We start from the raw sequence: 27,438 nt of genomic DNA, 5'->3' as shown, positions 1-27,438 counted from the left end.
ATATATTATCATCTAGGCGTATAATTTTAATGAGATTGATTTGATGCAATATCATGGAACCTTTAGCCGGTAAATCAGTATTTTTGTAATGGTATCACTACCTCCACCTACCCGCACCTACCTACCGTATTTACTTTCGTCAATGAAAAAAATAATCTCATGTTGAATATTGCCATTTGGCATAAAAATATTTTCCTACTTCATTCATGAAAATAGCACAAGAGAAATATTAGTACACGATTTTGTGTAAATAAAATCTTTTTCCAACCTTGTGAACCGTGCTAAAAAACTTGTCCATATCAGCCGCTAGAGCGGTAAAATAAACCACCTCACTGCTTTACCGACATGCGGGTCAGCCAAGTACGAGAACCACCTGCTCGCTGTTTTACCGATAGGCCAGTCGGCCGAACCACCTGTTCGCTGTTTTACCGACCGAGTCGTGCAGCTTGACGTCAGAATCGGCTGTTATGTTATGTACCATTAGCGAACGCCATTGCTTTTCTTTAATTTTCGGGTGAAATGTATCGAATCGGAAATCATCCGTGCAGCGGTGCTGTTTTTTAACATTTAATCTGCCTAATTGTGATAATAAAACATTGAACTTGTTAAGTTTTAGTGCTGGGCTTTGTCATGGCCGGTAAGTGGTGACTTTTAGCGCCGTTTGTCAAGGGCGACCTCGGCTTTTGGAATTGCAAATTTCAAGGATGTTTTATCGCTCGAACGCAGACGGTAAATGCACAGAAATCATATTGGTGTTGACTTTGGTCTTTTCTTTGCGTGGTTTTATCCGGACGTTCCTATCTTGTGATGATTATGCGCACTTTTTTGGTTAGAAAAAAAAAATCGTCTTCCGCCCTGGTCTAACCTTCTTTTTGAAAAATAACCGATAATTCTGCTTGTACACCAAGGGAGAAGCTGCCCGAAGGCTGTTTAGTTCGTAACGATACCACAATTCCTCAAATGGATGCCAGTGAGTTCCCTTTTCAACGGCGTTTGTGTTTTTTTTAATTGTATCTCGGTTGTCAATGCTAACCTTCGTTGACTGTTAGCGGCTTTGCAAAATAAGAGTAATAATACGGTGTTTTAATCTTTGACGTGCCCTCCGACGTGATCTTTAAGTTTACTATTATTATTTAAATTCTCGACACGCTTATATTGCGCAAACTAGACTTCTGTATCTTTCATTGTTTGTCAAACATAATAATGCAGGAATGTCAGTAGTACGTATTGTTCTATTATAGAATTTAGTTGTTTATTTTTCGAAATGTACGCTTTGCTGCTTGCTTTTCTTAACACTGTTGTGTCTCGCTATTTCTTTTTGGATTTTATGCTCTTTTAAAACATAGCTGAAGGCTAGCAATATTTCAATTTTGAATTGCGTTCTTTCACCACTCTTTTAAAATTTCTGTTTTTTTAAACGTGAATACCGCACAAGTGTCTCAACTGCTAGGAGGGGAAGAGGGATGTTGGGAAGTAGTACCTTGCTATTCAGATCTGGTCAGTAAACACTACACATTTCAAGCAACGTTTCGCTTGTGAATGGCTGTTTTCCATTGTCATTCTTATCTCTCTTGATCTTATACTCCTCTAAAACAATACAAAATGTTGTTAGTACCTGACTATTTAACATTGTACAATTCCTGTATTTCGTATTGTTGCTCACCAAAGTGTCAAGTGACTTTTGTTTTCTTTGAAAGTGTTGAATATGGTTGCCATTGTGTCCTTAATTCTATTGTCCTCAGTTATCCTCATATCAAGTGTCCTGCAATGCCCCGTGAGGCAATTCCTGGCAAGTTTTCAGTTGTTAGTGTGATCTCGGTATGTTCAGACTGCTTCAGTTGTCAGAACGATTTCCTTATCTAATCTCTCGTTCGATTATTGTTATTGTAACTTGTGTACAGTGGTGACATAATTTACGTATTACCCCGCTGTTAGTGCTAACACTGATATATAAAATATTTTTTAAAAACAATACGGGTCTGAGCTTCACATATCAACAATCAAACTATGTTTATTTTCCCTTTTGTTTCCATTGTATATTCGTCGATTGTATTATTACAATACTCCGTAATAATTAATAACTGAATAACAGTTTCTCCGCAGATGTAGGCTGAGAGGATAGATTGTTACACAATTCTGTCTTGGCTCACAAACCTTGTTTCATTTATATTTATGCATCGTCTCATACATACTCTTCTGACTCGAGTGTTTGATTCCCTTTATCGTGCCGTGTCTTTCTCGACTGTTTCACTGTTCAGAAGTGAAGATCTGCAGAGACTGCCTAAAATAAAGTGATGGAACACCCCTCCAGGGGGTTACCCTCGTTATTGTCATGTTTCTTTATTAAAAACTGACTTATCTCACCAAATATTGATTCTATCAGCGTGGGAGTGGTCTCATTTGATTCAGCACTAATAAAAACATAATACCCAATACCTAATTCAACCTAGTTTGTGAACATGTATTTTCAAAAATTCCCCTCTCCCCCTGGAGGAGTGTTCCACCACTTTTTTTGGGCGGACTCTGCAGATCTTCATTCTTACCGCCAAGAAGTATTATGAATGCAGAAATCTTGTCATTTATTTTGGTGCTATTTTGCCTGTACCATTAATCTTATAAAGGGTTTTCCAATAAGAGGTGTTATTTTGAATAGCCCGCTATTTCGGTAGATGTTACTTTTGAAGCTGTCATTTTTTGACATTTGACAAGTAGAAACTACGCCATTAATAAAAATGGAACGATACACGCTTCAACAACGCATTGAAATTATTAAAATTCACTTGAGTGAATGAAAGTATTAAGTTAAATACAATCGGCTCGAATTTTCAATCTTTGTATGACTTGTCATAAGTCACGTGGTTCGAGCGAATTCCATATCGCTCATCGAGGAACATCAATTATCTGTACGCGCAGAGCGTGAATGTTGACTATAGTACTGAAATTTCTCCGTAACGTAAACGGCGCTCCCCAATGACTCTTAAACTCTTCGGCGAGATGTCGCCACTTTAGTTCACAGTTCGCATACCAATAATTCCAGCAGGTCGGTATAAGCTTCAAAATTGTTAGTTGGTAGTATCCTTTACCTGACCTGACAAAAGGAGTAGGGATAGATATGATAGACTGGCAATATTTATGAGTACAAGCCGCCAATGTTAGCGTCTCCCAATTTAGTTTTCCTTTAACCCTTAGAAGACGGGTAATATTTTGTAAATATCTCAAAGCCAAATATAATATTGAAAATTATATTTAAAATAATTGGCAGGCATCAATGTTAACGTTTTACTTAGGAGTTTTCATGGACAGTTGAAATGCGTTCAAACCTTGTAAAACTTAGTTCTACACACTGCACATTGCAGTGCAGCTGATGGTAGTCATGATTTCACTGAACTGCTGTTGTAGTTGGTCGGATGATAAGGGTTAATGGAGTTCCCTGTAATAAATATATTGGTCATAACAGTTTTTTTTTGCATCGTCACAACAGTTTTTTAAATAAATGTTTAACAATGTCCATTTTACGCATCTCCGCTAACGGCTAAGCAAATATATTAACATTATTCAGAGGTCATTTTGTTTATCTGAATACCTAGTATTATTTGTATGGTGTTTATTATTTATTTAGCGCAACTTTTGAATACATTCAAAGAGATAAGAATGCTATTGCATTCCTGAAATTATTACCATGTTAGGTTTTGTAAAATTACTTTTTATCTTTTAAAGTTCACTAATAATAGATTACCTACTAAATATTAGTTGTACATTATAAATTTAATTTGTCTGATGTACGATAGTTATTTTGCTATTACTTTTAGTCATTATTTGTAGCACCTTAATATTATGGTACTGTCAAATTCTTTCATTTTTATCAAATTCACTATCAAATCAGTTCCAATGTTGAAAATTAAAATAATTAGTCTTACTCAGACAATCTGCCTTGCCATTCACTTTCACATATTCGAGAGTCGGAACAACAAAAGTGTGTGTGTTTATAAGAAGAAGCGCGAATGTGAATGAAGCAAGAAGTGTGCCAACACAGTTGTGTGGCGGCAGTCCATCCTCTCTGCCTACCCCTCTTGTGAAACTGCATGATGGTTAGTTATATCTTGAGAACTGTTGCTTTTTCCACAATCACACACTTCATATTTTTCTTTTATCTAAGTATCGTTTTTGTAAGCATTAATCAGTAACTTGCGTCAATCTTCATCATATTATTGGTTCTCCAACACCTCACGATTCACTCGAGCGTCCCTTCTGGGTTGTTGGGTACAGTACAGCGGGTCACTCGATACGCACTCTGGTTCGTTCCAGCAGCACGGTAACAGACAAGACAAAGCGTGTATTACGTGATTCGTCGTGACCTGTAGCAGTATGACGACGTGTGATAGAAAAATTTAGATTTTAATTGAAAAAAAATATCGTTGGACAACTAAATGGCATATACCTTTTTACTTCAGATTTTTTCTGGAATCACTGGTTAAAATCCTATGGGTATGTGCACCCTGAATACGACCAGTCAGTAGCGGAGTGCCTAAGAATCCTCTGCTAGCTAAATCTTATGGTAGGTAAATCTTCTGCTACTTAAATGCTATTTTACACCCTGAATATAACCCGTCAGTAGCTACGTGGTTCAGACAGGTGTCGTGCCTTCAATCCTCTCCTAGGTAAATCTTCTGTTAGCTAAATCCTCTGTTACACCCTGAATACGACTGGTCAGTAGATGAGTGTTTCAGACGGGTGTCGTGCGTTCAATCCTCTCCTAGGTAAATCTTCTGTTAGCTAAATCCTCTGTTACACCCTGAATACGACTGGTCAGTAGATGAGTGTTTCAGACGGGTGTCGTGCGTTCAATCCTCTCCTAGGTAAATCTTCTGTTAGCTAAATCCTCTGTTACACCCTGAATACGACTGGTCAGTAGATGAGTGTTTCAGACGGGTGTCGTGCGTTCAATCCTCTCCTAGGTAAATCTTCTGTTAGCTAAATCCTCTGTTACACCCTGAATACGACTGGTCAGTAGATGAGTGTTTAAGACGGGTGTCGTGCGTTCAATCCTCTCCTAGGTAAATCTTCTGTTAGCTAAATCCTCTGTTACACCCTGAATACGACTGGTCAGTAGATGAGTGTTTCAGACGGGTGTCGTGCGTTCAATCCTCTCCTAGGTAAATCTTCTGTTAGCTAAATCCTCTGTTACACCCTGAATACGACTGGTCAGTAGATGAGTGTTTCAGACGGGTGTCGTGCGTTCAATCCTCTCCTAGGTAAATCTTCTGTTAGCTAAATCCTCTGTTACACCCTGAATACGACTGGTCAGTAGATGAGTGTTTCAGACGGGTGTCGTGCGTTCAATCCTCTCCTAGGTAAATCTTCTGTTAGCTAAATCCTCTGTTACACCCTGAATACGACTGGTCAGTAGATGAGTGTTTCAGACGGGTGTCGTGCGTTCAATCCTCTCCTAGGTAAATCTTCTGTTAGCTAAATCCTCTGTTACACCCTGAATACGACTGGTCAGTAGATGAGTGTTTCAGACAGGTGTCGTGCGTTCAATCCTCTCCTAGGTAAATCTTCTGTTAGCTAAATCCTCTGTTACACCCTGAATATGACCGGTCAGTAGCTGAGTGCTTCAGCCATTCTGACATTCAAATATTGTAAGGTTATTCGTAACCAAGGAATGTTCGTCTATAAAAAAATAATATGTATATTTGCACAATTCTTAATTAATATTCACTATTCTTTGAACAATATTGAAGTGCCTTCTCGCATTTTGGCGTGTGTCGCTCATTAACGTAAAATACATTTAGAAAGGCAAAGCACGGAGAAGTGTGCAAAATTACAGAAGTTCACTCCAATTAGCACATTGTGGATGTACAAATAAATGCTAGAAATGTTAATTATATCATATTATATAAAATATACTTTCGCACTGTGTCCCTGATGTTTTAGGCAACAGAGTGCTAGACGTGATGATCTTGATTGTTGCTTTGTCCGCATTCATAGATCTTCTGATACCTGAGTGTCGGTTTTGTTGGCTCCTGATAAAGAATCTGTGAGTGTTTGCAAAGTTACGTCAATTTAAACATTTGGTAATGCCAATTCTATTTCTCTTAAATTCCATTAAATTTTCTTCTATTGTAACGCATTACATTATTAATCTTTTGAGGTTGGTAAAAATCCTTATTTAAGATATGTGAAATAAGGGCAAATGCAGTAAACTGAATTAATGGCGGAGTGAACGCAGTTGGCGCTAACAAAAATTGTCCAAAGAAGCGAAGTTATTACTCACTCGAATGATTTATTGTTTACTTGTACGTAATTTTATAATTAAATGAATAACGGAAGGGTCTGCATGAGACAATGTGTCAATGTGATTTTATTTATTTATACTGGGGTTTAACAGATGATCTCACTTACATGAAAACAATCCAGCTATAAAAACTCAGTTAAGAGGAAGCTACAAGCCAAAAATGTGTATATTCTTGGTATGCCTTATATTGTCACGAATATAGGTATTAGGCATTGAAATCACTTGACAAACGGAGTCTAGAAACATTTGATTTCAAGCACAAAAGCTGTTTTTATTTATTTTGTAAATAATTTTATAAGAAACCAAAAAAGTTAAACAAGGGAAACTGTCACAGATAATCTTAGCTATAATACTGTATATTTTTTTTAAAGTTGTTTCCTTTACGCCTTCATACAATTTGTATTGACAATATTTTTTTTTGTAGTTTACATTTATATTTTTTATTGAGTAATTTATTTTTTTTATTTGTATTACTACTCAAGGGAAACGATAGGAAAACATTCAATTTATCTAAATCATATTTTTTGGTATTTATAATATACACCAATTCATTATAAAGATTAATCAAAATAGTGATTTAGCATTAAGCTTCGCCTTTACACAGGTACATAAAATTACCAAATCTACCCAGACATAGGATACATTCATTTGCAATCATCTAAATAAAGATTCAAAAACGAAATTATATAAAAGCTAATAATACAAATGGAGGCAAGAGACAAATGAGACACAAGTAATACATAATATAATTAGCGCAACATATTTCTATTCGATCTTACTGCAAAGTCAACACATTTGGGTCAGAGGGCTAAAATAGGTGATATTTATTTTTATATGTATTCAGGTGAAACATCTATGGCGTCTTAAGCAATGAGGGAATTGGGAACATTTATTTTTAATATTGCTAAGACATAATGTAGTATCAAGATGGCCATGAATTATTTTGTGAAAACATATATGATCAGTCAATTTGCCTTCTAATTTTAAGTGTTATTAATCTTGAGGTATTAATGACTTATGATCTTATCATCGAAGATGAAGCAAGGAGTGTGAGTCAAGACCGAGTTGTTTGGCGGTCCGTCCTCTCTGCCTACCCCTGTGTTATTAGCCTACTCTGGGTTTTAGACCCACGAGTTTTGGTCCAGAGTCAAGAATCTTACCGCTATCTGTTGCTTGAAATGGTTTTACTAATATTAATTTACCAGATCTCAGGTCAGGTACTTCCCAAACTCACTACATTTTCCAATTAGGGTTGCCTTAGTTACACTCGCTGTGGGAAGAATCATTTAAAAAAGAAATATTCATTCTAATTTCTTAGAGTCCAGTTACAAATTATTGTTGATATGTGAATCAAGACGCGTGTTTTTATATCTTTTTTATCTACAATTACCTGTGTTAAAATTTATACATTTCTAAATCAATATTTGTTCACGGCAGTCTATTTGCGTACACTTCTCGCAGTGATGATATCAAATATGAAGTCGCCGTGACACTGCTACTAATTTCCAAAAGATCCCAAGTGTCGAAGGATGATAAAGAAGAAAGACCTCCCGTGGTATATGTATCAAAGGTTCAGGTTGCCCGACAACTTTAGGCAGATACGACTGGACTACTGCGAGGAACATTGGAATACCCAATGCAATTGTTAGAACCATTTATTCTTTTTATTACACTAAGTAAAATTTGTAGCAAGTTCAATCCTCTTCGTCCCCCATTATTGCACAAGCAAGACTTTCCGCTTATTGGAAGAAATTCAAATATTGTCGGGTTATTTGTAACCTGGGAATGTTTGTCTTTCTTTATTAAATAAAATAAAGTTTCAGTAGTGTTGAGCGAAATCAAGGATTCCATTTGAGAAAATGTATTTTGTTTTAAACCGCTATATCTTTGAAAATAATGCATATTATTTTAATGAAATTTTTTACATAGCTCTCTCATAGTTGGGGTGTGCCAATTATTGTCTGAAATTAAAGCCTATTTTTGTAATACATCACCATAAACTGAAGTTAAAGCCAGTGTTGATCCTTTTAATGATCTTTTATGTGTAAAAAATGTATGTATTTTATTACATTACAAAAAAAATATATCATTTTTGCACAAATCATTACAAAAAAAACCAAAACCTTCCGCATCTCCGGTGCGATAAATATAAAGATGTATTACTCGTTCTACAGGTTTAATATAATTTCCCTTTCATAAAATATTCTTCCACACAAAAGACAAGAAGTTTAAGATGGGGAAGACTTGGTTCACATTTTTAAAATACATATAGTTGGAACCCTTACAAAGAGATATAAAATTATTAGATAGCAATGCCTTTGCCGCTATTGAAGTAGGACTGGTATAAAAGATAGAACTACCCTTCCCGCCTGAAGTGTAATGGTACTGCACATTTGCAACCTTTAACAAATGAACATATGGTGGAATGTTAGTTAGTTCTACTAGTATTCCCGGTCTCCTGTCATTTACCTCCATTTTCTTATGCATAAGGCTGCGGTGTTTGCTTCCACACAATCGTGCTATGTATGATTAACACTTCTAGCACTCCTTCTTCCTACAGGTTCATTAAATAGCAACCTCGTCGGTGGTCAACTCTCTTCGACACATTTGACAAATGCTTCCCACTGGCTGCAGTCCTTCGTTATTCGCCTGCAATCCTCTGTCATTCACGTTCTACTCGAATCCTCTTCCTCAGTCTGTCTCTTGGTCGCTTCAACTGGGGCACACAATTGTTGGTGTTCTGTCACGTGGCATTCTTATAACTCTCAACATCCCTGTTCCCACATGATTTTAAACTACGTTGGTTTCTTACGCCCTACAAACATCTATAATGATAGTATTTCTATATTTGTTTTTTAAAGTTAAGTGATTCAAGACGACAACAAAAAATAAGTACATTAGAAAGAACATCAGTATAAGAACACGGGTGTCTGTTCGAAAAAATTTCATTTCGGAAATAGCATGGTAACTAAAAAATAGATGCTTCTAGATATGAACCGCTTTGTATACCAGCTCAGCGTGGACTGACTTGAGAATACCTCAGGTAAAAGGTTGGTGAGGCAAAGAAGTCAGTGTAGCAGCTCTTCAAAAAACCATAGCAGTATTTGAGATCAACATTCTCTGTTATGGGTTAACACAACCAGCCCATCGTAGTCTTTAGGACCTGCAGAATCGTACATTGGTCTTTCTAATCTTTAAAAAAAACATTTTTTGAGTTCCTGGTTAATTTTAATTCCGTCTTATCCGATTTTTCAAAATTTTTGGCATTCAAATAAAGCTAATTTTGTTTCTTTCTAACAAATGGAATGTTTCATCGATGGAATAGGACCCCAAACCCTTTTTATAATATGTGACTTTGTGAAAGATTCTAAACAGAAAAATATTTTTCCACTCCAGAGTTTTAGGGCCATATATGACCGAGCGCCCATATTTTATAAAAGTATTTTTATCTTTTTTTTCTATCATGCAGAAATATATAATTTTTTTACGTTAGAAAGAGAAATAATAATTCTTTCCATTTTGCCTCAAATATACTGGAATCCATTAGTAAAATCCTAAAAATAGCCAAAATGAATAATTCATATTTCGCGTCGCTATCTCAACATCAGTTTAAATTTAAAAATATTTTTTTTTATTATATGAACTTGATAAAAGTAAGGTTACAGTTTTCTTACAAATTCCCCAAAGAAAACTAATGTATTTTCGAAATATCGAGTACTCTCAATTTTTCTACGATTGGAGTAAAAAATTAAGTAAAAATGTAGTTAGTTTTTTTTGACAACAATTTTCACATTTGATATTCAAATTTTATTATTTAGAAATAGTAATGTTTATTTTAAATGCATACACCGGAAAGATAATTTTGTCTGGTTTCTAAAACAGTATTTGTTTTTACGGAAAATTAGAAATTAATATGTATATAGCGCATTTGAAATACACGGAAAACATTGCAAACTGAACAAAAGTACTGATTAAATTCTATTATATACGTTTTGAAACTGTTTTAAAAATATGCACACGCACTTATTGTTAACCGCTTCTGTGCCAAGAGCGAGTTTACTCGCATTCTTGGCCGTGCCCAGCAGGCCAGCCATAGAAAAATAGCGAGTTTACTCGCTCTTCTTTGAGCCCTCTGTATCATACATATGTCCCGTTTTTTTTTAAATATATTTATCTAAGTGAAGGGAAGCAAAAACGTCGAATATTGAATAAATTTGGTAAGTCATTTAAATATCCTTTCAAGGTGTAATGTTTTTAATTTATAAAAATAAGATTTAAAAATGATTTATTTTGATTAAAAATTCACGGCCTGCTGTGCACATCTACACTTCTACCTACTGGCATTTAAAAAGTTAAATGACAAACTCTACCTTCTACAGTTTAGTATTATTACATGTGTTTATTTTGAGTAAAAACAATTTATAACAATGATAAGGTAATCGAATGAAAAAACATACACTTAGTAAGACACCACTTTATTTTTGAATTAATAACAATAGCCAACCGGGTTTCGCTTATCCCAAGCTTCATCAGGACTAAATATCAACTAAAGCAAATTAGATACAGGCACATATAAATATAGGTAAATGAAAACAATGAGTGAAAGAGATACAAAATAGATAGAAAGAGATGCAAATAGAAAATGTGGAGACAAATTATTAAGCGCTTGTTATATGATAGCGAAATTTCGCAAACTGTCAAAATGTCTTCATTTTTATGTCACTAGAGGGCGGTACTTGTACATTAATGAACTTGTTAAAATATAACATCACATGTGCGTTTGTCGCAAAGCAATGAACGTATAATATGAATGTGAAATATTAAGTAAAACAAACAACTTAGTAAAAAAGTATGACTTATTTGCAGAACCTACTATTTTGGTAAAGCATTTAATTTGACATTTTTTATAAATGTTTCATCATTCACTTGCTGTTGTCATTAGTGTTGAGGAACATTTCCGATACATATAGTTTGTTTTACACGGTGTTCGGAAACTCGTGGTATAAACGGTAAAACCCTTTATAGGTCATAAGCTAAAAACGGATAGTTTTGAAACCTGCAACATTAAGGTTTATATTTCTTTATGTTTACAAGTTATAAGCCCTTGGGTTGTAATCATTCTGAGGTAACGCACAGAGGTCTTGAATCGAACCAACCGCCCAAAGTTCTCACATGTTGAGTAAATTTACGAAAATCGCGTCCTGGTCAGTTTCTCTATAAAATTATCAAAGCAGTTATTGATTTATTGTCAATTTTGGGTTATGACTTTTTTTATTTGAGCTTTCGTTTTCGAGAAAATCGAAGGTGGATTTATTTGGTAAATTTCTTAATTTTATATTTGATAGAATATCTATACATATTAATAACATCATTAATAAATTGACCTCGAGAAATAAAAGAAATTTTATTTTTTTATTTATATATTTGTTAAATTATTCTGTGTCATTTAGTACAACTAAACAATAATCTTTTTTCATTTATTCGTTACTTGAAGCATACCTTGTTTGGAGTATTTTTTCCGGCTGCCATGGATAAATCATAATATTGATCTACAAAGAGAAAAATAATATTGGTAATTTTTGGTTCAATTACCAAACGTGCCCTATGAAAAAACGTTCACTCTCCCACTTAGTCAGAGCGCGTAAAGACAATGAAATCTCTCACACACACTTGCATAAAGATGCCGCCAGTAAACAACATGACGTTAGTGCTAACCGTTAGGAAAAGGAACGCATGTTAAATGTTGAATTTTACAACTTTTAAAAAATATGACACTTGAAAAAATACAATACGTCAAATTTACATGAAAAAAGAGAATTTGTGAGTATTTACTGTTTTTGTAGCTTCATAAGATTATTGCAATTCTTTAAGTGAGTCGGTATTCTACTTTTAGACCCATTAATGAAACATCTTGATGGCATTTTCGAAATATATACGCCGTAAAACAGGGAGCCTATAGCTTCACCGCCATCACCGGGGGCTTCCATCCCGGAATAAGTAAAAAACTGAAATGCGTTGAAAATTTGGTGCAAGATGAAGTATTTATTTAATTGTTAATATCCACAGATAGCATAACGATAATTAGAGGCCGTACTTCTACAGATGTGTGTATTATATACATATTTTAAATTAAAAATATAGTGTAAAGCCGTTATTAACGCGATAATCATACATCCAAGTTTTAAAAGTGGGTTGTATGGTGTATCAATGTTTTTATTTTTTATGGTCGAATGCCTACAACAACTACAAAAAAAAAATAGGCAGACTGAAAAATAATAGTCCATTAATTGGTAACAAAGAATATGAAGTCTGAGAATGACATACGAAAGGTAGTATTAAGCCGTTTTAGAGAGCCGTTTTCCAGCAAATCACCATTCTGCCCTATAACCCACTCTTAAGGATGATGAGGAGGGTGGGGGGGGAAGGAAATAACAGTTTCAGCGGCGGAATAAATTTAATATGGGACTATCGTATTTTACAAAATTATTTTTTGTTAACAGCAGCTTCATGTTGTCATAGTTCTCTTTCATGTTTGCAGCATGACCAAATGAAATGGATGGTCAAAAATCAAAAAATCAATGATAACTCACGAATAAAAATGAATTAATACACATTTTAGTAAAACTTAAAACCCATAAAAACCTGACGTGATAGAAAAAAACTAATCACATATCTGAAATCAGCGTGAAATTTCCTCTCAGATTTGGCTACTTTCGTTAAAGGGACAAAAAATGTGTTGACCAGTGTTATTAGCCTTTTCTGATGCGTGATATCTTGCACATTAGTTTCTACAAGCGTGACAGCCAAGCACATTAGTATCAACTTTATTATCTTTTAAAATTTCTAACCCAACTACAACAGTCAATAATTTATGTAAACATCAGTACACAGTTAGGTTAGTTTGAAATTAGCGACAGAGAATTACATAAAAGTGATGTACACGTCCAAATTGCGCTGCTACTTAACTGACCTTACTCGCTTTTGAAATCTTGAATCTTATTGAACAATTCTAAAATATGAAACACCCAATGTGGCACCCCGTCTTTTTTATATGTCAATTAAATTAATATTCCAAAGCTATTTAGCTGATGGTGGAAATAATGTTTATAAACAGTATAAATAGTTGTGTTTATCTAGAAATTTCATACAGAAAAAGCTGTGTAAATTTCAGCAGGTTTTGTCCAACAAATGAACAAAATTTTCTGCTTTACTGTAATATTTTATGAAGTTGTAATCTGTCTCATGTTGTTGTGATCATCTCAGCCGTTTGTTATTTGGCTTAAAACCAAAGAGCGTGATAGTTTCATTGAAGCTTTGTCTTTTTGGACCACAGGTAATTAATTTCACTTGGTATTTACGTGACATGTTGTGATGTATTGCTGCATGTACAGTCGTAACATTACATTTCAATTTATCCAGCCAATATTTTTAGCTCTACAACATGAGCTGTTGAATAATAATAATTATGGACAGTTTACATGCTAGAACTTATACATTTTATCGGTCCTGCAAAACGGAACACAAAACGTTAGTTTTTAAAGTACAGGGTTTTCCAATAAGAGTCATTATTTTAAATAGCCCGCTATATCGGTAGATGTTACTTTTGAAGCTGTCATTTTTTTACATTTGACAAGTAGAAACTACGCCATTAATAACAATGGAACGATACATGCTTCAACAACGCATTGAAATTATTAAAATTCACTTGAGTGAATCAAATGCAAATCATCTTGAGTGATGAGGCCCATTTCCACCTCGGTGGCTTCGTTAACAAGCAAAATTGTCGCATCTGGGGCTCGGAAAACCCAAGAGTTATTGTTGAAAAGCCTCTCTATCCTCAACGTGTGACTGTTTGGTGCGGTTTATGGTCCGGCGGAGTCATTGGACCTTACTCTTTCGAAAATGAGGCTGGAGCAACAGTTGCGGTGAATGGATTTCGCTATCGAGAGATGATTAATGATTTTTTATGGCCGGAATTGGATGGTATTGATCTGGAAAACGTTTACATTCAACAAGACGGCACTATGTGCCACACAAGCAACAAAACCATTGATCTTTTATGATTGAATATCAAAATAACACCTCTTATTGGAAAACCCTGTATTTACACGGTAACTTCATAGACATCAAAATTGATATACTTGTCCTAACATAAACAATTTCAACAATGTTCAGCTGTGTCGAAAACGCTATGCCTGTAATACTTACGAAAAAAAAATGTTTTCCCGTAAATAAAAACAGTTGGATAGGAATTGAACACCTATTCTCTTAATCCCAAGTCAAAGCTTTGAACAACTACACCAAGTAGTCAGGTAGCACTCGATCCAATGCAATTATTATCATAATTCATTTTATGTTTACCATATAATATTGTAATCATTTTATTAATTCGAATGCTAACAAATTATGTTATTTATCACTGTTAGACTAATGATATTGCACTAGATAACTCGATAAGGTACTGATAAGTATTTCATTGATCAATGTGCATTATCTGAAAATACTTTCAAATGTAATATGTAATTAACCAGAAATACGAAAATATTTTTTTTTGCCAAGAAAGGGAAGGTCAATTTTTGTGTATGTACATTTAAAATATTAAATTGGACCGATTTCCATATAAAATACAAAATAGGAGGCAATTCATTAGGAAGGACTTTGGATAAAAAAATACCCTTCATTTAATTTCACAGAAATGAAGCTATGAAGTATTATTTCGGTAGAAACCACGTTATTCAATTTACTCCATTTTGTATGAATTTAGTTTCATGCAAGCTTTATAACTACGGTGAAACCTATCTATTGTTAAAAAACGATGAATGTGGAAAAACAATGGATGCGAAAGCTACAATTCATACCAATGTCATTTCATTTTGGTGAGCTGTGCAGTTGTCTATGAACAGTAAAATATATTTTTATTTTCAGTGTAACTTAACGAGTAAAAACTCAAATTGTAATGTTTGATCATTGATGACAATGTTAACGACTCTTAACCACTCAGAACATTAGAACGTCAAAAGACGTATATATGATAATAGCGGTCAAGACATTAGAACGTCTTTTCACGTAAACGCGCGAGATTTTACAAAAATCGATTTATTTCCATCACTAGTATACGGATTGCCATGATTTAAAAAACAGAGTATCGATAATGAATAACGCTACGCGTCTGTATTCAAGAATATCTATGGAACGTAGAAGTGCATTATCTAAGCCGATTGGATCTGTCATCTTGTTCGTTCATAATTTATTGCGTTTCTAAATAATTTATTAAAAATATTTTAGTTTGGACAGTTAATATTTTGAGGTGACTAATAGTTTTTAATTATATTTCTTCAATATATAAAGTGTTATTTCTTTATGATACTCAGAAAAAAGTACATTTTTCACGGCTTTGAAATAATGGTCAGCGATTTTTACATATTTTTGACGTTTTCATAAAATGTATATTTAGAAACGCAAATATTTACGTATAACAACACAATACGATAGTGGATTTCATAATCTTTCAAAACATTTTTTAGAATGAGGCTACGTTTCCCAAAACGTGAGTTATGAAGCTTTTAGCAAAACTCGTAAATAACACAAAAATTTTCACGTTTTGACAGTTCTCAAAGGAACACAGTAAATAAAAGTCTTTGTCTGAGAGGTTAAAACAAAAGATATGAAACAGAAAAATTAGAAAAAGATTCGTTCTAATCTAGAATTTGAACCCAGGACCTCAGCCTTGCCGGGGCTCTGCTTTCATTCGAGAGTCTTTAATGTCTTCATCTATCTATATAAATTATGATGTAAATGTCCATTTGTTTAAAATCTTAAATGTCCAAAAGTTCTTCACCAATTCCTTTGAAATTTTGACACAACGTTGCATTCCAATATGTGTGTTTTTTATACCTATATTATTTAGATGTCACCTTTGACAGGTAAAAACAACGCCATCTGTTGGACGTAAAAGCAAAACGCGCTATTGTTTCTCTATCTGAACAGGCAGACTGAGCCACTACAATGAATGGCGGGTTACAGTTAGTGATTAAAAACAAGATATAATTTTACACCCATTGCTGCCTTTATTGGTCCCTTAAAAATAAATTTAAAAGTTTTTGTTTGTGTAATATTTTACGTGTAAAGTTCATATTCTTAAAATACCGAGGCTTCAGAAATTCCAGACGAGGGGCTCACGTATGTCAATTCCATCACTGTTGAAGCATCACCACGTCAGGACCCACCCTTTAACAATGACATCAATGTATATTTCTAGTTTTCGAATACATACACCCACAGTAAAAAGGTTGCAAGCGCGCTCTGCTGTGTTTGAATGTCTTAACGACAACTAATGACTAACGTCAAATGTTTCGATTGTTCCTCTCCTTGTTTACTAGTACCGGTTAATCGAAATCAAGCATTTAGCTATGAAATATGGTTAATGTCCATATTTTGAAAAAATCTATTGATTGAGTAAATTAATTCAACTGGAAAAAACCACAAAAGCGGGAAAATGATTATTTTAGGAAGGATCAATCAAGATTTAACTGTATCCTTTATTTATGTCAAACAATCGATGATTGGATAATCAGGATGATTGATATGACATGTACAATGTAAATATTTACATCTTTTTCAACACATTTTGCTATCGACCTCAATTCATATTATTATTTTTTTGTTAAAGTGGTACGCGCTAAACTAACGAAACACTTGCCATTTTGTAGAAACTCGTACCTACTTGAGTTTATTTGACAAGCACTTAAGATATCGGAACCAGATATGTTGATCTTTATTTAATATCAATCTTGCATATAATATTTTCTCTTTATTATTCCCTTGGGCCAAAATCTTGCGAACATTTTTTCAATCGGAATTGAGATTTTGTTTATCTTATCATAAAAAAGATTACTGTGAGATCTGCTGTGTAATTATTATTACGCGTGACAGCTGTTTCGCCCTCTGAATGCATTATCAAACTGTTTTTATAAACCCAATAATAATATTATTGGGTTTATAAAAATATTTATTAAAATACACAGATTTAGGAAATGAAATAAAAAGAATTTGGCATTCTCAGACTATAAAAATATTACCATTCGTTATTTCGGCTACTGGCATTATACCTAGCTCTCTAATTAAAAATTTAGGCGTATTAGATCTATCAAAAAAATTATATATAAAGATGCAAAAGTCGGTCATTTTGAATACATGTAGGATAACAAAAGATTTTTTAAATATTTATGTTGAGGGATCAGTAGGATTTATAGGCCCTGTTAGAAGTTCTACCGAGCCGAACCCTCTGATATGAAAATATCTGGAGTCGGTGAATTATTTTCCCATTTGATCTCTGATGAGTTGACGTGTTGTTCTTGTATTGTTTTGTATTTATTTTGCTTATATAATGCACTTACATAATGTTGATTGACTAGATGATCATTTGTGGAAAAGTGAGTGGAAGGGTTAAGTTTTCCTTTGGGGAAGATTTAACCCGGACAACAAAATCGGAAGTTTAAAAATATAAAAAATAAAAAAATAAAATGGAGTTCTACAAATTAAACTTAATAACAATAACTAATTACTGTGAGAGGTTATTATACTTTTTTGAAGTTTTTTTTATTTCTCTACCGGTTTCGATACATCTGTGTCATTCGCTAGTGTTTCTAAAACTGAAATTTGTGCATAGTAATTTCCCCAAGAAATAAAAATATTATATTAACATTTTGTAGATTTTAGATATAAGCATTCATCTAAAAACTCCCGACAGAAAAAAATGTGCAAATTTCATGATGCCAGACTCACCGTTATAAAGTTTTTTCTGAGATTAACAGTTTGGTGTCGAGTGTTTCATTTCTACCACTGAACAGTTTCCACGCAGCGGTAGGCAGATGATATTATGAAATCGCAATAATTTTGTTGTTTTTATTGCATCAGAGTCTAAGCGCCTTTGAGGTGATATTTTGTCAAAAATAGCTGAGAATCGTTGCTACTTCCGTTGTCACTAACTTCAATGTCGTGTGTTTAAAAACCAATAACAATATGAATTTTATGTTTCTTACCATGCTTGTTTTTTTTTTAATTTATTTGGTTTGAAATTTTTATTTCATGTTTAATAAAATTAATTTTTAAAACTATCTGGGCTTTAAAATCTAATTGCTTTGTTTTTACCTAAGTTTGTTGTTATTTTTTATATACAGGGCGTCCGGGGGTAAATTACGCTAACTTCATGGGGTGATTCTACATGATAATATAAGTAAAAAAAGTAATTAACTTTTTCAGAATTTAGAAAAAAGTTTATTTTTCTTTTTTACTTCTACAATCATGTAGAATCATCTCCCGAAGTTAGCGCACTTTACCCCCGCACACCATGTATTATTATGCATTTTTAGGTACTAGTACTTACATCTCCAGATATTTTCTATTATGGTCAAAATATTAAAGAATTGTTTTTGGGCATACGCTTATTTACGATTTTTTAAATGATGACTATGTTTGTTGTTTTCGTGGATTACAATATTTTGTGCATTTTGATTGTTGTGATTTTAAAAATAATCACCTGTTTAATATCTCTCAAAATGGCACTGCGCAATCTATCCGATTAATTAAATTTTTAAGAGGATAGTAGCAAAGTGGTAAAAATTGTTGAGTTCCCGCTGTGGCGTCACAGGTTCAATCTTCAGCTAGTCCTCCATCATTGCACAATCATCATTTTCTGCTTTTGATGATGGAAGTAGAAGTTATTTAACTATTGTCAGCTTATTCATAACCCTGGAATAATCATCTTAAAAAAAATTATAAGGAATTGCTTTGATTATTACTAGACCTTTTTGTATTATTTTTAGTATTGAAATAATTGTTTGGGCTATATTTTAAAAACACTAGTTAGTCACTGCAGAAGAAGAAAAAAATGTAATCAATGAAATATAAAATAGAAAATAAAAGAGTATCGTTCACAACTGGGAATTGAACCCAGATCTTCTGTCTTACCGGGACAAAAATCTTTCAATTGAGCTACTTATACCTAGTTATATTCGGTCATTTTTAGCAATCTACTATTTCAATTTTGAAGAACATCTCCAATTAATCTCTGATAGTTTGTGCAGTTTGGTCTTAGCTCGGCGACAGTCAGCACGCAAACGTCACATATCTCCCGTTGCTGCTAATATCTATGGTTTAAACATTCCCGGGTTATGAATAACCCGACAATATTTGAACCATCATTATTAGCGGAAGTTGTTGTTTGAGCAATGCTAAAAGGACCTAGACAGTAGAGGAATTGAATCCACGATGCCTGGGTGCGAACCCTACCCATTCGTCAACTCAACCACTGACCGGTTTTATATTCTGTAAGGTGATTTGGCGGTGTAATTAATAAGAGTTGTGTTGTGTTTTAGGCAATGGAGGCTTGACATCCTGGTGCTTCAGCCAAGTGAAAGGCACCTTGGAGGACGATGTCACGGAGGCGGACCTCATCAGCTGCGTGGAGTTCAACCACGATGGAGAGCTTCTGGCCACCGGGGACAAGGGAGGGCGCGTTGTTATATTTCAGGTACAATGATGATACAAAACTACCATACACATAACACTGAAGAAATAAGCCAATAGAAATGTGTTGTGATTGATCAAGATCAATTTTATCTTTGGCATAGGGAGTGTGGTGAACCCATCGCTCAGAGAGTAGAGACACAACCTGCAATAGCCATCCCAAGCCAAGGTGTGAGCTACTACGGGGCCCCCCGAGATAAAGGGTCGCATCTCGGAGTATTTAGACCGTGCCCCAGCACTCGGGGCTCTGCTGGGGTTGACCTTTTTCCCTAGATACTCTTGAACCAAAGGGGAGAGGAGAGCTGACACCACCTCAGTGGACTCTTCCCTTGTGGAACCCAAACAAATGTGGACCTGCGATGGGAAAACCCCTATCGCTACAGGATCCTCCAGGTGAGGGGAAAGCAGGAACCCACACAGCTGACCTGGAAACAAACTCAAAGGTGGTGAAGTGGTAGATAGCACATTGGGCCCATGTCTCGAGTGCTGTTAGGAACTATCTGTATACCGTCTCCGCTATAATAAATACACAAATAAAAGTTTTATCTTGTAAATTTATTTTGATCAAACATTTTCACATAACATTGTAATTCTTTTTTGAACGAGTAATCAATTTCATTGAACTATCTGGGGCCTAGGATTTATGAAGGTCTTATGTAAATTAATGACATCAGTTTTCTTTCAAATCAGTATACATTTACAAACATTGTGTGTATCACCAATCGTAATCACGGAGCTACATCCCATGGTTTGAATTTGGCCTCCTTTACTACTGTCTCCACTGGTTGTGATCCCTCACCATTGCTTTATTATGGTTACATGTTTATTTAGCAATGTATTAATAATTGCAGAGGGACCCCGGCTCCAAGGTGTGCGTGCCGCGGCGGGGCGAGTACAACGTGTACTCCACGTTCCAGTCGCACGAGCCCGAGTTTGACTACCTCAAGTCGCTGGAAATCGAGGAGAAGATCAACAAGATACGGTGGCTGAAGCGAAGGAACCAGAGCCACTTCCTTCTTTCCACTAATGATAAGACTATTAAATTATGGAAGGTGAGTTTATCCAATATAATTATTCATATTGTGTATTGTCATTACGTTACTGTGAATATCGCTACTCTAAATTCGACACTATTTAACTTCATTTCTAAACCTCAAGCTCGTCCTAATATTGGAGTTGCTGGGCTGGGACAGGTGTTTTAAGTTTGATCATCTCCGTGGTCGAGGGGTAATGATCTCAACTAGCAATCTCGAGGTTGCGGGTTCAAATCCCGGCATGCTTATGCAAATTTTATTTGATTAATTTGTGCTATTTTCAAATTATTAATTAAAAATAATATATAGTATATTTGCGGCAGAGTGAAAGATACTCTCAGTATCACCCTGGTGTGAGACCACCATTCAGGATTGAAACGTTGCTTGCCAGTCGAGAGCCTTACCCCTCGACCACGGAGGCCTTCGTCAATTGCGGCGCTTGCTTATCCCGCATGGCACTGCCTAATAACCATAAATTACAGATTTAGTCAATATTGTATTGATAAAGAGTTTTATCGATCTACCGTGCTGGGGCCCCAGTTCCTATCAGTTAATTATCTTGTAATAGTCCCTACACATTGTATGTTATCATACCCTTTTAACCAGATGCACTATCTATTATTGTCTATTATTTTTATATACTTATAATAATATGTTAATTAGTACTTATAACAATATTATGTGCTGCATATAATTTTCCTCATTTTTCATTTATTGTTGAATTCTTTGTTTAGTTTATTATTTTTTTATTACTGTAAAACAGTAAAAACTTCACTGGTTAATGCGACTACAGGAATATTTTCACTATATTGTATTTAAAGAACAGTGTGTATTCCATGTAAGATTTTCTTGCTTCCATTTCAACATTATTTTATTACAATACAAAATATCATACATCCCATATCCATTTCAGTGCTTTGTCTGAATCAGGTTTACGTTGGCTGTGACATAGATGCTCACACTCCGTAAAGGCAATGTTGTGACTACATTCACTCAATAACCATCCACCTTGGAGAGAGACTAAATACTTCCCAACTGTCTTCTTCCCCCCCACTCTACTTCTTCTGCACAACACTACCCAAGACCAATATTGTGCTTCAAATGACTTTAGCTCTGCTGTCTAACCATTATCTGGATAGCCAGGTTCCTACTTCACAACCTTTCCCACGTCATACAACACTTTCAAAATGGGAATGCTATAGATTCACTGACTGGGCAGTTTTTTTTACTGGAGTTACATAAAATCATTATATTTTAAAGGCAGAATATCACTGTCATGTAACAACAATGTTTTTACAGTAAACACAATAAAATTGTGATTATGAATGGATATTGATTGCATTTTTAATCTACAGATTATCGTTATCTAAAACCTGCAACTACTAATTTCTCTTACACGATATGGAATGTTTGTAATGCAATCAGCATGCGTGGAAGAGTCCTTACGAACAAATACCGAGTCTCCTGTCTCCGTCTCTGGTCTCGGTCTCCGGTCACAGTGCGAACTGCCGCCTTTAGGCATGCGCAAAAACAATATATTGAATATCTCTAAAGAACAGATTTGGACTTGTTGCAGTCTAATACCGGGTCATTGATTTGATGCAATCATTTGAACCGATGCGTATTATACAAATCTAACAAAGAATAACAGTGTAACTCTCTTATAAGTTTTTCCAAGCGAACGGAACAACAACATTTCTTATGTGGAATAATTTGGGCCATTTGTAAATTTTAATCTTCAGCGCACCGAAAAACACAACTTCCTGTCCGGGAACCTCATGCGCCGTTTCTTTATTTATTGTTGTCTTTGCAGGTATCAGAGAGAGACAAGAGAGTGACGGGGTACAACACGCGAGAAGAAAGCGGTGCCATGAGAGATCCTTCCCACATCACGCGACTCAAGGTGCCCACCGTCAAACCCATGGATCTCATGGTGGAAGCCTCTCCTAGGTAACTTACTTATTTTTTTATTTATTTGTAAATTGCTGTTTACAAATTACTAATTTATTATAACTTATATATGTACTTTTACATTATTATTATTTGATGAGCCGACAGAATGGGATATCTGATTTAACAGTAATTGAGTTGTTTTAATTTTAAAATAAGGTTAATCCTTTCTTCTCTTTAAATAAGAATCCAACTAAGCTTTAAATTGGTTTATATTAGTTCCTCCTTATTGTACCTTTTTTAAATGTCTGCTCTCAAGATTCTCATTTCTGAGCACAAACTGCTTCCTGTTTTATATTGTGTTTTAGTTTTAATATTCTTGTTTTGTCCTGCCCTGCTGTTATTGTTATTCTAAGTTTTGTCATCGTCATCACTTTAAATAAACTGTATATTTAGTGTTGTAATATTAGATCTGTATTGGGTAAGGCACACTGTAGGAATAATTTTATGAACATGACCACTAATACTAAATTACCATTTTTAAGTTTGTTATTGTTAACTGTGCTATATAAATGCCTTGTTATTATTATTATATTAGCAACGTTGACATGTTGTGGAAGTTTGTTGATCCATACATCCTCTACTATATTTGCAAGGAAGTGTTTCCTAGGATTGGATGCAAAAGGTTTTTTTTTTATTGTATGGATATTTATATTTTTGTTGGTGTTGAAGAATTCTTGGATCCCAGGGCAACTATAATGCTTTCTCTTCTTTATTTTAACATTGGCAATCATAGATCCTTGAGTCTATCTTCATGTTACCGGCCTTTATGTTACCAGGAGAAGTTGCACAAATGTTTTGTACATTTTCTCTTATGTTTAATGTGGTTCTTACAATCTATTTTGAATTTCTCTTTTGTTTAATGTGGTCCTTACAATCTATTTTGAATTTCTCTTTTGTTTAATGTGGTCCTTACAATCTATTTTGAATTTCTCTTTTGTTTAATGTGGTCCTTACAATCTATTTTGAATTTACTAATTGTTATAGATTTTATGGTTTCCGGCAGCGCATTATAATATTTCATCCCTTGTAGAATAAACTGTTTTGCAGTTTGTCCTTTTTTGGTAGTCTGATTTTATTGCATATCCTTGTGTTGTCTGTTTTAGTGAATATCCCCTTGTTGTATATAATTTTGTTTAAAAAGTATTTTGGTAACACATTGTTTACTTTTTTTTTTTTGAGCCACACTACCAAAATCAAATGAAGTAATATAATTAAAAAATGAAAGTAATTGTGATCACCATTTGAAAATCCCGTTCGGTGCCACATTTTATCGTCCATGATGATCCTCTTCCATATTTCTTGACTTTTGAGAAATGATTATTGTAAAGAAAAGGTGTGTGACTTCCTCCTTCACCTTATCAATATTACCTCCACAACCTAATAATTGTGTTTGAATTAGTATTTGCATACTCCACTCCCAAAGCAGTGATAAAATATGTTGAAATGAAAATTGAATGCTCTCTTAGACTGGTTGTTTTAATATTGATAGTTTGATGCATATTGCATGAATAATTTATTATGTACATTCGGCAAGTTTTTCTTCTGGTGCCTTCTCCTATCGTCATGGCAATCTTCACCCTGCAGACTAGCCAGGAATAATACAGTGAAAGAGCAGTTGTACCAGTTATACAGGCTTCAAAGCGAGGTGTAGTTTGTAGTTTAATAATATTCACAGTTAACAAATGTCTATTTATCCTTTCAGACGTATATTCGCCAACGCCCACACGTACCACATAAACAGTATCAGCGTGAACAGCGACCAGGAGACGTACCTGAGCGCAGACGACCTGCGGGTGAATCTGTGGCACCTCGACATCACCGACCAGAGCTTCAACATCGTGGACATCAAGCCCGCCAACATGGAGGAGCTCACTGAGGTAACCATCTTACACACGCATAACCTCTCTCACCAATTGGCCTCTGATGTTTGCGGTTCACAGAGGTAGAGGACGGCAGATACAGACATCAATTCAATGTATTGGTGCTCTTCCTCTGTTTCTCCTGCCTGCCGGGGACCATGTTTATATTTAGCTTAGGGAGTGGAAACACGATCTTCAATAGCCATCCCAAGCCAAACATGCTCAAATTTTGCAAGCCAAATTTTTTTTGCGAAAATTTCGAATTACGCGTTTTTTCGAATTATCGGGGTTCGAATTAACGGGGTTCTACTGTATTATGTAGATGGCATATGTGAGAGTTAAAAACATGCTTATTTTGAAAAACAGCATAATCTGTTGGACAAACATGCTTTATTAAAATAATAAAAAAACGCCATCTGTTAGACGTAAAAGCAACAAGGGCTATTGTTTTTCTTTTGGTGGCGGGGTACAGCTAGTTTACAAATAATTTTATATTATTGTCATTATGCAATCATTCAATCTACTGTTCTGCTTTCATTCTAAGTAACCCCAGCCCTATAAATGTATTTAAAAATTGTTTCTTAATCTCTGCCGTTTTCCAATATCATTTAAAATTCAGAAATATAATCATACCTTGCTAATTTTTAATTTGTCTGTTTTTTCCAGGTGATAACTGCGGCAGAATTTCACCCAACGGAGTGTAATCTATTTGTATATTCTAGTAGTAAAGGTAAGAAGATCACTTTCTGAATACGTTGATTTAAATTACTAACTGGCATTCATTCCATTCCCGCAGCTTTAACCGGGTTTGGTGACCAGATCTGAATAGCTTGCTACTTCCCACCTCACTGATTCCAATCTCCTTCCCATCCCCACTACCTTCAACCTCACAACAAACCCCAATTAGGAATGCCAATGGCTCTGGAAGATTGGGACTTGCCAATGTCACTATTTTTATAGATATTTACCGCCATTGTCGATAGCCAGAAATGTTGTTAGGTTAAGTGTAAGGCATTTGTCTTTGGCCAATAGGTGCAGCTACAACATTTTGGGCGGGTATTTTTTGTGCTGGCGCAACGCTATCTCCAGGCGAAAATAAAGGTACAGCGCGAATTTGTTTTAAATCACTATATCTTCGAAAATAGTGAAAATATTTTAATAAAAATTTCTACGTAGAAAATCAGCATACCCAAGCTACAAAAAAAAAACAACGTTATATAGCTAAACAAAAATTGAATATTATTTGAAATGTAACTCAATCAACCTTGTAATATGTTTATTACGATCCGCTTATCGGTATTTGCACATCTCTCGCTCTCTTGCACATAGGAGTTGAGTGGGAAGGAAAAGAGAAAGAGATTTGAATTGGGTTTCACGGTCACAAATACCCTCATTCCAGGAAATGAATTATTACAATAACAAATAATATACTAATTTAAGATTTTCACTGCCAAAAGTATTTTTGTTATTTGTTTTTGGGGTGTTTTTTGCCGTGTTGCGCTAACTCCTTCTGTAGCCAACGTTTCGGACAACGTTACAGTGTCCATCATCAGGGCAGATGTGTAATTGATAGTGGTGAAAAGTGTGTTTAAGTACGTCTGTGCGATACCGTGTTGCCAGCTCACTACTCTACGAGCTGGTTTTACAGTAAAATTTAAAATGTTTTTCTGCGTTTAGCTTTGGTGTGGCCGTCAATTACCGGATACCAAGAACTATTAAGCTTAGCTCTGTCGTCTTTATTGATATTAATGGGATTTTTGTGAATTTCGATTGCTTGTGTAATTAGGCGAGCTCTGTGAGTTTTGGGTCTTCCCAGGACTTCAGAACAAATCAAATGCTCGGCGATTGCCGATTTGGTCGGATGGACACTGTAACGTTGTCTGAAACGTTGGCTAAAGAAGGAGTTAGTGCAACACGGCATAACACCCCAAAAACAAATAACAAAAATAATATACTAACTTTTGGTTGAAATACCGATGTAAACGAAAGGCACGAAAATAAATATAAAAAGCAAACTTTCATTACGATTCAATAATTATGTACATGTATTTGGGATCTTTACAAAGAGATTGGTATATAATATTCAAATAAAAACATTGAATAATTCAGTCGTTTCTGCCATTGAAATGAGGCCGGCGCAAAAGGTAAAACTACCCTTCCCGGCGTTAAGGCGTTAAGCATCAATCGACCGAACGGGTTGAACTACCTTTCCCGGCCGAAGTGTGTCAATAAAAAATTGTCAATATCTGTGATGAAAAGATTTAATGAGATTATGATTGGTTTTTGTTCCAGGTACAATAAGATTGTGCGACATGCGCGCGTCGGCGCTGTGCGACCGCCACGCCAAGCTGTTTGAGGAGACGGAGGATCCGGCCTCTCGCTCCTTCTTCTCGGAGATCATCTCGTCCATATCGGACGTGCGGCTGAGCAACTCGGGCCGGTACATGATCACGCGCGACTACCTGTCCGTCAAGCTGTGGGACCTGCACATGGAGACCAAGCCTGTGGAGACCTATCCTGTAAGCACCGACACACACAAAACTATTAAACCTAACCCAAACTTGCCGTCATTTCATTTCACATTTGAATGGTCCCCGTTAAACACTTATTTTCAGCCCTGTTCAACTTTTCCAAAATCAACGGAATAATCTCAAGATATGATCAGAGGTAGCTCTAGGGTTCCAGTAGAAGTGAAAGGTGATTTATATAACTTACACTTTGTATAACTACCTATCCTACGTTTATAACAATCGCTTTGAACCACATATCT

At 35.1% G+C, this 27,438-nt stretch overlaps 1 protein-coding gene across 2 annotated transcripts in view; it reads left to right on the top strand.

The window, feature by feature from the left end:
* The first annotated feature begins 463 nt into the window (after positions 1–463).
* Positions 464–27,438, top strand: part of tws (protein phosphatase 2 regulatory subunit tws) — a 35,014-nt gene continuing 8,039 nt past the window's right edge. Inside the window, exons 1-7 of one of the 2 annotated variants that reach the window (XM_089646864.1) lie at positions 464–637; positions 19,672–19,826; positions 20,674–20,874; positions 22,670–22,806; positions 24,512–24,686; positions 25,335–25,398; positions 26,961–27,187. In XM_089646864.1, the coding sequence (XP_089502990.1) occupies positions 631–637; positions 19,672–19,826; positions 20,674–20,874; positions 22,670–22,806; positions 24,512–24,686; positions 25,335–25,398; positions 26,961–27,187 (966 nt within the window). In that variant the 5' untranslated portion in view covers positions 464–630. Of the gene's footprint in view, positions 730–19,671; positions 19,827–20,673; positions 20,875–22,669; positions 22,807–24,511; positions 24,687–25,334; positions 25,399–26,960; positions 27,188–27,438 lie in introns of both variants that reach the window. The other variant, XM_089646863.1, reaches the window with a different exon arrangement.

Source organism: Hesperophylax consimilis, chromosome 25 (genome assembly GCF_061612785.1).
Source record: "Hesperophylax consimilis isolate HC1 chromosome 25, BYU_Hcon_1.0, whole genome shotgun sequence".
NCBI lineage: Eukaryota > Metazoa > Arthropoda > Insecta > Trichoptera > Limnephilidae > Hesperophylax > Hesperophylax consimilis.
The sequence above is the reverse complement of the archived record's forward strand: the minus strand, read 5'-3'. Positions and strand labels throughout refer to the sequence as shown.